The sequence below is a fragment of the Enoplosus armatus genome, chromosome 9 (assembly GCF_043641665.1).
Source record: "Enoplosus armatus isolate fEnoArm2 chromosome 9, fEnoArm2.hap1, whole genome shotgun sequence".
NCBI lineage: Eukaryota > Metazoa > Chordata > Actinopteri > Centrarchiformes > Enoplosidae > Enoplosus > Enoplosus armatus.
In genome coordinates, this window is record NC_092188.1 from 18,945,983 (window position 1) to 18,955,500 (window position 9,518).

The 9,518-nt window shown below is 42.5% G+C and overlaps 1 protein-coding gene across 1 annotated transcript; it reads left to right on the forward strand.

The window, feature by feature from the left end:
* The first annotated feature begins 1,174 nt into the window (after nt 1-1,174).
* Nucleotides 1,175-5,555, forward strand: c9h8orf76 (chromosome 9 C8orf76 homolog). The gene is made up of 8 exons (XM_070912490.1): nt 1,175-1,279; nt 1,925-2,026; nt 2,481-2,624; nt 3,743-3,793; nt 3,926-4,070; nt 4,272-4,377; nt 4,507-4,639; nt 4,750-5,555. The coding sequence occupies exons 1-8, from the start codon at nt 1,175-1,177 to the stop codon at nt 4,924-4,926; spliced, it is 963 nt and encodes a 320-aa protein (XP_070768591.1). The 3' UTR covers nt 4,927-5,555.
* The last annotated feature ends 3,963 nt before the right edge of the window (nt 5,556-9,518 follow it).

Genomic DNA, 9,518 nt, shown 5'->3' on the forward strand with positions numbered 1-9,518 from the left:
AATTCCTGGTGGAGAATTGACATGCTGTCAGAATCTTCAACAAACAGCATCATGATATTGATATAAGCGGAGCTCAAATCCACATTGGGAACTCTTGTGAGAGCAACGACACCACCTACAGCATGGGATACCTTCATGTTACTTTTAGAATAAATCAGAAGAGTGTGACATGAGTGGTGCCATGGAGACACAAGAGGAACATCTGTGGTCGAGCAAGTGTGTGCAAAGTAAGAGAAAATGTTTTCACAGCTCTTTCTTTCATTTGGGTGAGTGACTGTGGTGGCATTGTTGTGTTGTGACAAATTCTTCTCTAATTTTTGTCTTAGGAGAGGACTTCAGGCCCACTGCAGCAGCTTTCCAGATAAAAGTGATGGAATGAATCAGAGAGCATTTCCACTCTCACCTGAAGAGTAAACAAGGCGTACAACTAAACAGATGTTAATTGCTTTTGACCAGTTTACATCATTTGTTGTTTTCACCGTATTTTAGGCCATGCATGCACTCTACATTTGTGACATTTTTGTAATGTGTTATTAAGGGATATTAAGAAAATGTTTTATTCTTTTGTTTAAAGTGGGAACTTGGCATTTGAGGGGGCTGTCCATTTATTGTTGTTTTCTGCTATGAAAAAATATAATTCATGAATACATGAGAAATATTTGTTAAATACATTTTACGTGGCCACATTTATTTTGTTTCCCTTTGCTGATATAATACATTTGCATTTGCAGCCTTTCATATGTATTTTTGATTGAATGGCGTTTGCTGCATATGTTATTTCCTCTGAATGTACAGGAAATATATGAAAGTACTGCTTATATTCATGTATGGGTTAACTCTTTAAGGGGGGACACTATGGAGAGGCAAACGTGCCTTTCACAATAGTTGTTTTTCCGATGTCAATATCAAATCTAAATAAAAGTTGAGGTGTGTTTGAGCAATTTATTCTCTTTATGTTGATGTGTGCTGCATGCGTCACCCATTTTCACCATCGGCCGGAACCTTTCTGCCCGGAACCATTAACCCTGGACAGTGTATTAATCGTGCACTTTACATTTAAGGACTGCGTAGCCACGAGTGTGTAAACAAACAGTACATGAACTGCAGTTAGCTGTCTCTTTTTGGAGACACTTACCTGTTGAAAGTGGGAATTAGTCGTAATTCTGGGGTCCGGATGGAGATATTAGGAAGCACGTTTGACGACTCGGTGTTTTCGGAGGCGAGAGACCGAGTGTCGGTGGCTCTGTCGTCTTACAACGCCAAACTGTGTGAACCAGAGGTGAGAGTCCGAGTCCAGTACCAACGTCACTGGCTAACATTACACACAGCTGCATATGCTGCAGTGTTATATGGATGAAGTGAGACGGGAAAAGATGTAAACACCAAAGACGCTGCCAGCTAGCTAACGTTGGCTAAGGTTGATTGGACTTATAATGTTCACACTAAATCTAAATATTTACATAGGAGAAGAGGAAGGAAGGAAACAAAAACAAAAATCATACGTTAGATCCAATATGGGACACGCGAAGAGGAAAAAATACAAGTTTCAATCACATAAAGATAACTATAGATAGCATGTTACACGAACAAGGTGTGCTGCGTAGAACTGAAGCATGAACAGTAGGTGTATTTAGCTGTAAGATAAAGTAACTAAAAAATCCAGTGTCTCCCATGTTATTGTATCTAAATACTGTACATGACCTTTACATGTGGAGAAACACTGCCTGTGGATATGTAACATCTTTGTCTCTGGATTCAGTGAAAGGTTTTAATATTGCATCACATTATATACGTGGCACTATATGTGTTAATAATGAACTGTGCACGAAGAGTACAGTCAAAAAAACAAAAAGGAAAGTCTCCACCAGTGACTGAAATGGCTCCATGAAGTGTTTTGATTGCTGTCATCTTTTCTCCTCTGCAGTGGTTCTGTGAGAGTTCTGCTCTTGATACCGATGACTGTTTGGAGAAGCAGAAAGTCTATAAATTTAGAGGTGACTTGGCTGTGAGACAGGGGAACTATCAGGTAATCAAACAGTCAATCATCTCGATCTTCGAATATGTGTGAACGACCATTGTTCAGTAATGCTGACAAACCACCAGTGACGCTGGTGACAAGTTACAGTAAAAGAAGTGGAAGCTGTCAGCTCATTGTACATTTAGAAATGTACATTTGAATAGCCAGCTTGTCTGTGAGGACTGTTATGGGACAGTATTTGAATGTTTCTGTTGATCTGCTGTTGTGATACCAACATACAGGTTTATATGCATTAACAACAAAAGTTAAGTAATTAAATGTTTGCCATGTATCCAAAAGAGCACAACATTAATATATACCTACAATTAACAGTGTGTTACCCAGAATAATTTCCACACAACATGAAAATGACTTCTGAAAACACATTTCGCTATATCACACTGAAACTCTTAACACATCCAGCTGTTGCCTTGTTCCTGTTCTCATGGTGTGGTGGGTGTAGAAAGCCTTGGATGCATACAGCAGCTGCCTGGAGTGGATCGCTGACAACAACCTGACCATCAGAAGAGATGTGCTGGAGGGAATGGCCCGATGCTGCACCAAACTGGGACAGAGGGACAGGGCGCTAGACTTGGCTAACTTACTGGTAATTCTTCTTCATCTTTTCCTGAAAGACTTTCCACGCAGAACAGTGTCCCATACAAGTGACTCATACACCCATACAACTGGAGTGACCTGCTGGCATTGTGAAATCCTTTAGATATCACTTGGTGTTACAGAAAAAAGTCCAAAATAACAACACTGTTTGCTATTTTGTTCATTTAAATAACATTTATGTTTGCTCTTACTGTCATAAAATACTGTGAGTACAGAATATGATAAGTATATAATAACATTTTGACGTACTCCACTCTAGCACCTAGTAAAGATGAATGTGTTGATGCTTTTATGTGTAGGATGCTCCAATATTAAAAGTCTGCTGTCCAGCAGGAATCTTTTGAATATACAAAGGTACCAGAGTCCACATTTGCTCTTCGACGGTCCTCTGGTTTAAATTGCTCACCAATGTAGCTCATTATTTTTATTTATTTCACGTATGAAATAATAACATAAATAAAGCTAGTTGATGAAATGTCCTCTGTGATAGATGACCTATCTGAAGGAGCAAGCTGCATCTCTTAGTACAGTGGTTTCCAACCTTTTTCTTATTCTTCAGTTACAAAAGGGGGGGGGGGGCGTAGCCTACTTCTTTGGAAATATCTTTATGTATATTTCATTGTATATAAAACAGCACAGAACAATTAACTGTACAATTAACCTAAATAATAGTCCAAGCAGCCTGGCTTTATAATAAGTAAATAAAGATATAAACTTCTAAAGTAACCCTTTAATTTAGTTGCGGGAGGTGTCCAGGGTATTTGACTCCTCCTTGTTACTCATTGTGGCAGAGAGCAGGATTTCATTATCAAAATTACTGTAAAAAAAAACCCACCTGCTCTCTGATTGTGGGGGGCACTCGGGCCTCTCCCTCACCTGATGTTGAAACTGAGGAGCGTACAATGGGACCCGAGCGGGGCCCGTTTGGACTGTTGGCATACTTAAAGGCGATGTTTATAGACATCCTTAAAACCACCCTTAAGAGGGGCTTTGCGACCTCCTGTGGAGCTCTGGGGACCCCTCAGGTTGTGAACCACTGTCTTATTTGACTAAAATGACAGTAAGAACTCGGTTCTGATCTCAGTTGTATATGTGATCTTTCTCCAGAGCAAAGAAGCCTCCAACACCAGTCACCTGACCAGCCTCCTGCTGCTCAAGGTCGGCATTAACCAGAACACACACACACACACAGATACAAACACATTTTAACCCCTTTTATTGGTTCCAAATCATGCTATGGAAATGTCATGTCAAGATTATTATTGAATTGAAATATATCTTTTACTAAAGGTCAGCATCTACCAGCATTTTGGAGGCGTGGGCTCAAATATGTCGTTTCTGCAGCAGCTGTGTAGCCTGCTGCCCTTCAACCCCTGGCACTGGTACAACCTGGGACAGACGTGTCTGCAGCTGCTGGAGAGCGGCAGAACCTCGGGTAGGATGGACTTCCTGTCCTGCCTCATTTAACGACCATATAATTTCTTAAAAGTCAGTTATAAAGATAAATTGTTGATTGTTTTGAATTGTGGTGAATGAACGCTCTTGCTTTTTTTTTTTAAGAAAGTTGACAAACACGTAGATGAAAATGAGATGATTTGTCCTCATGGTCTGATGTGGTCTGCTGTACCTTTACTAGGACCCTGTTCTCCACAGAGGTGTGAATCAGAACAACAGGAGGAGGCAGCAGAGCTCGATGAGGAGAGAATCTGGCTGAAAGCTTGCACCTGTTTGATCAGGACGAGGTACAACATAGTGATTGTAATCTAACAATATTTCTTACAATTAATGAAACAAAACATTTTGGATTTGAGTATTTGTGAAGAGCTTAAATGTAAATTAGTGTCTGAATGTCTCCTTGTCTGTTCTGTCAGACTCCTGTTGAGAATCCTTCGGCAGCAGCAGTCATCCTTTGTGTTGCAGCGCAGTGAAAGCACCCTACAGACAGCAGATGAGGCGTTACAGCGGCTGAATCCCAAAGAAACAACCCTGCAGGCTCTCACTGAGGTGAGGACACACTCCTGGTTTTGTGTATATATGCTGTGACCAGGCCTGAATTTCAGGCAGTTTCAGTTTGTTTGTTTGTTTTAACACAGTTTCTCTGTGTGATCTCCCAGGTGATGTCAGAGGACCTGATCCCGGAGAAGATGAGGGAGGACTACCAGGACGGGGAGAGTCTGGCCAGTGTGTGTGTGCAGAGCTTCAGGGACCGCTGGTGGAAAAAGATCTTACTGACTGGAGTGCTAGAGAGCGATGGCCTTCAACATCAGACGCAGACAGACACAAAGTCCTGATGTTCCAGTGATGCCTGTTCACAGAGAGGTTGGCAGACAGGAAGGGAATGAAGAACATGCTGAAGACAAAAGAAACAGACTGGATGAACTGAAAGCCAGATCCAGCTCCTAAAACAGAAGTGGACTGGTCTGCTGGGCCTTATTAATATCACAACAAGTCCCCATACATGTGGAAACACACAAGTCATAAAATACAGGTCAAATGCTAACTTTTGCTGCTGACAATCTCACAAATACCAAAAACAAAGCACAATATTCAAAAGTACAAATCACACTCTTAGAATGTACCAGACTGTCATGTTAGCCTCTTCACCTAATTCAAGCACAGTGACCGTAGTCGTAGTTGATCCTACAGTATCAGACATGTTTCATCCACTTCATACTGAGTGTTATGTGATTTATGACTTTCTGTTCTGTGTTGAGACAGGAAACAGCGTGAGACATTTTAAATAGTTTAAATGTTTTGCCTGAAATGAAAATTCTGCCTTAACATTTTTAACAATTTTAATAAAACCATTACATTTTGAGTTTGTTTTTTTCTGAAATATTCTCAAACATTTTGTGCTGAAGTGACCTAAATGACAGGCTAGTAGACATTTTGACATGTCATAGCAGGAACAACATGGGTATAATTGGACCCGCAGGTGTGCCTGTCCCAGCGCCTTGCTGGTGTGCATGCTAGCATTATAACACTTAAATTCAGCAGAGCCATCGCTAATATTATTAGCTTCACCTGAGCTCCTGCTATGACAAGTCGAAATGTCTGCCGGCATCCATTTTTTCACCACTCAGTAGTTCACAATAAACTTTCCTCTGTAACAGAAAGATATACAGGTGGTTATTTCAGGTTTTTATAGCAAAATAATAAAACAAGACTTCTTCCATTGAAATAGAAAGAATTAACACTTAAGGAACAGTTGGTGAGGAGCGACTTTATTCTTATTTTGCATGGATAGTAAGAGCCTTCACACATGGCACACCTACACAGGTGTTTTCACATACTGCCTGATCAGACCTTCAGTGCTGTGTGTACAGACGTCACCTGCACCCTGTTGGTTCTGTTGTAATCAGCTGATAACTGAAAACAACTGTGTGGGGGTGCAGGGTCTTTGACAAAGGAAGACTACGAAGTTGCCTGAAATATTCTGCAATCTAAATGACATTTTATAATACAATTCTACAGCCTCTCCCTTTTAAAGCCTTTTAAAAACATTTGTTAAGCCTTGATTGTTCGGTAAAATTAAATCAACATTTTGTTTTTAAGAGTATAATGTACATGTTTTGTTTTTAAATGCTACACACAAAACACAAAAGGTTGATGTTCACACGTCTGTCTTAATTCATAATTTGTAGGAATAACAATACACTAGTTTAATAGCATTTCATAAGCTTTACACAGATGTATAGGATATACTGTATAATTTCACATGAACAGATGAATACACACCTGTATGGTTGTATCTCCTGTGTGTGGGCGAATAATCCCATATGTATTTCTGTCAGGTCCTGGTTATATCTGGGTTAAGACCTGCTCCTTTGAAGCATGCCGAGTGTCTGTCAGTCAGGCTCTTGCTCCTTCCTAAAGATGTATTCATGCTGCTGTGAAACGTCCTCCAGCCCACCTGTGCTCCTGTATTCTGTCCCAACCCGTGGGTGGTGTTGAAGGAGCTGTGGCGAGCCACAGGTCGGTGTCTTGCAGTTTGACTCTGGGGCGTCCAGTTCAGTCTTGGAGGGGGCTTCACCTGCTGGGGGGTGTGGGGTTGTTGATGTAGTCTGGGCCCTGTACCTGGTGAGAACAGCTTGGAGTCCGGCTGGAGCGGAGGTTTACGAGTTCCCATGGCTGTGGACGGTGGCTTTGAACCTGGAGCCTCTGTGGTTGGGCGTGGCTGGAGGGGGGGTTGGTGGTGCCTCTGGGGCTGATCTCGGCCCCTGGCTCCTAGAGAGGACACTTTCATTTGTAGTCCTGATGTGTGTCCTCTTGGATGGGCTAGAGGGAACCGCAGGCCTGTCTTTGCTTGTTTTTGCTGTGACGTGGAAGGGGACGGGACTTTGGGATCCTCAGATAGAACGTCCAGCTTTGCTTTAAAGTTCAGTGAGCAGTTCCATTGTCGTCTTTGTGTGTTTAGACCTGCAGCAACCCCCGAAGGCTTTGTCAAGCTGTCTCTATTCCTCTGCTGAAAGAAAAGACCCTCAATACCCACATTATGGTGCTTGAGGTTTGAATTAGTCTTGAAAGGCGATTCATAACAAGCAGTCCTGTGCTGTCCGTGTGCGGGGGAAGCAGTGTGTAGAGGGTTGGGCTCTTGAACAGCTGTAGTGCTGATGGTAAGGCTGGTAAGCTGAGACTGAACGTATGAGACAGGGGCCTGACTGAGGGGGTTTGAGTGACTCTGGATCTGGTTTTGATTCTTCTCCAGAGGTTCCACATTAGTTTGTGCATCACACTGGGTGCGGACAGCTCCCACTGTATGCTTAGGCTTTGCCACAGATACAGTTTGCAGTGGTTCTGGTTGAGCCAGAGGTTTTGGGTACAGTTGTGGAGGTTTTCCATGCATCTGTGTACCGGTGCCTGCTCTGTGTAGAGGCTGGGTACTACCTTTGCTGCATTCCGGTTCTGCGCTCTGTGGATTGGATAAAACCGGTATTTTTGTGTTTTCCTGAGTGTTTTGAGCATCTTCATCCCAAGCCCTGTGGCACATTGTTTTGATCTGGCTTGATTTTGACTTACTGACATGAGTGTGATCGTTTTGAGCTGCGTGTAATGGGCCGTAAAGACGGAGAGAGCGAGGCACGGTGATATAAGTGACAAAGCCGGGGACTGCTGTGGAGCTGGAGTACAGCCTGTGGAATTCCTGATGGAAAGGTTTGGCTGCGCTGCCCTTTAAAAGAACAGCAAGACTACGATGGACCTGCCAGGACAGCCAGGAGAAACTGAGGAGACAACACAAACACACACACACACACATACATTAATGAAGAGCATTAATGCTAGAGCTGAAAACTGAGACAAAGATAAAGTGGACACAGACTAGACATGCAAATACATTAGAGGACCACAAACATACATATAACAAGATCGTGTGTCCAGCATATGTTTGCGTGTGTGTGTGTGTGTGTGTGTGTGTGTGTGTGTGTACCTGTATGAGCCAGTCAGCACCTCAGTCCAGTCAGTGATGATAAAACTCTCAGCAATCTGACCAGTCAGCTTCCTGCCTGTTTTGGCACAATAGGTCTGTCCATCCACACTGCGTACTGACAGTTTCTACACACACACACACACACACACACAGTAGTATATAAATAAATGTAGTTATTTTGCACTAAACAAACTATAGATGTTTGCAGAAATAGCTGGTGACTACAGCCGCAAATTAAAAAATTTTAAATATGGAGCATCACCATGATGGTATTGAACTACACTGTAATTTAATAGACAAATGTTTATCACATGCATCACAACAGCTGAAGTCCAATAAAATCACTTATTTAAAATAAAATTGTCCTCCGACACATTTGGATCCCAAACTATGATCGAAAAACATTTACTTTTCACTTTTGCTTGTAATCAGCACACATTAAGGTCCAGCTGAATGCCTTCAGTCATTCTGGCTACATGCATCAGTGTTCAGCAGCACTGTTCTCAAACAGCCTCCTGCTTTTCCTCTCTCTAGCTGCGGGTCATGATGAAGATCAAAGGTCCGTTTGTGAAACAGAGCAAAAGACGTCTAACGAGACCAGGAAGACAGCAGTGTGGCACTCACGTCCAGTCTGGTGCTTTCCATGTGCAGAGCGAGTCTAGTGTTGGCTGTCTGGGTTTGTAAAGGGACAGGATGACTAAATGTGATGCAGTGCTTGGATGCAAAGGGAAATTTGGTTTGATTATTGTATTATAAAAGTTGAAGTACAATATTTATAGACCAGGGCTCCTCAAAGTATCCACAGGTTTTCAGACTGCAAAATACATGTCCAACTATTTTAATGCAGTCTGATTATTTCACAAGACCAAGTTTTGGTAAAAAAAAAAAAAAAAAGAAGAATGCAGCCAGGCTCCGACAAGCAGGAGGATGGAAGGAGGAAGATAAACAGACTCACGGGGAAGTCTTTGCTGATGAGTTTGAGGTCCTGCCACATGCTGATGAACAGGTTCAGGTTGAGGTGATCCAGCAGCAGGTGAACAGAAACGTTCCTCTTCCTGCTCGCCTCCAGAAGATCACACAGCAGCTCTACATCACTGAAGCTGTCCATCACTATGGCCAGGGCCTACCCACACACACGCAAGATCCAATACCAACACTTGTACAGGCATGCATGTCATGTTCATTTTTATGTATGAAGGAATGCACAATCTGCTCCACACACACACACACCACACACACACACACACACACACCTACCATTGTAGCCTTTCTGAGGAACCCTCTGACCAGGTCTTTCGTGCTGGCTGCCCCGCTGTCAGACTGGAAATAAACCTCAACACTGGACTCATCCGGGACAGGATGAGTCCACTTCACATCTGGAAGGGACAAACACATGATCAGAGATGGCAGCAAATACTGATTTGCAGAAAAAGTACATTGGGCTGCCTCACAAAA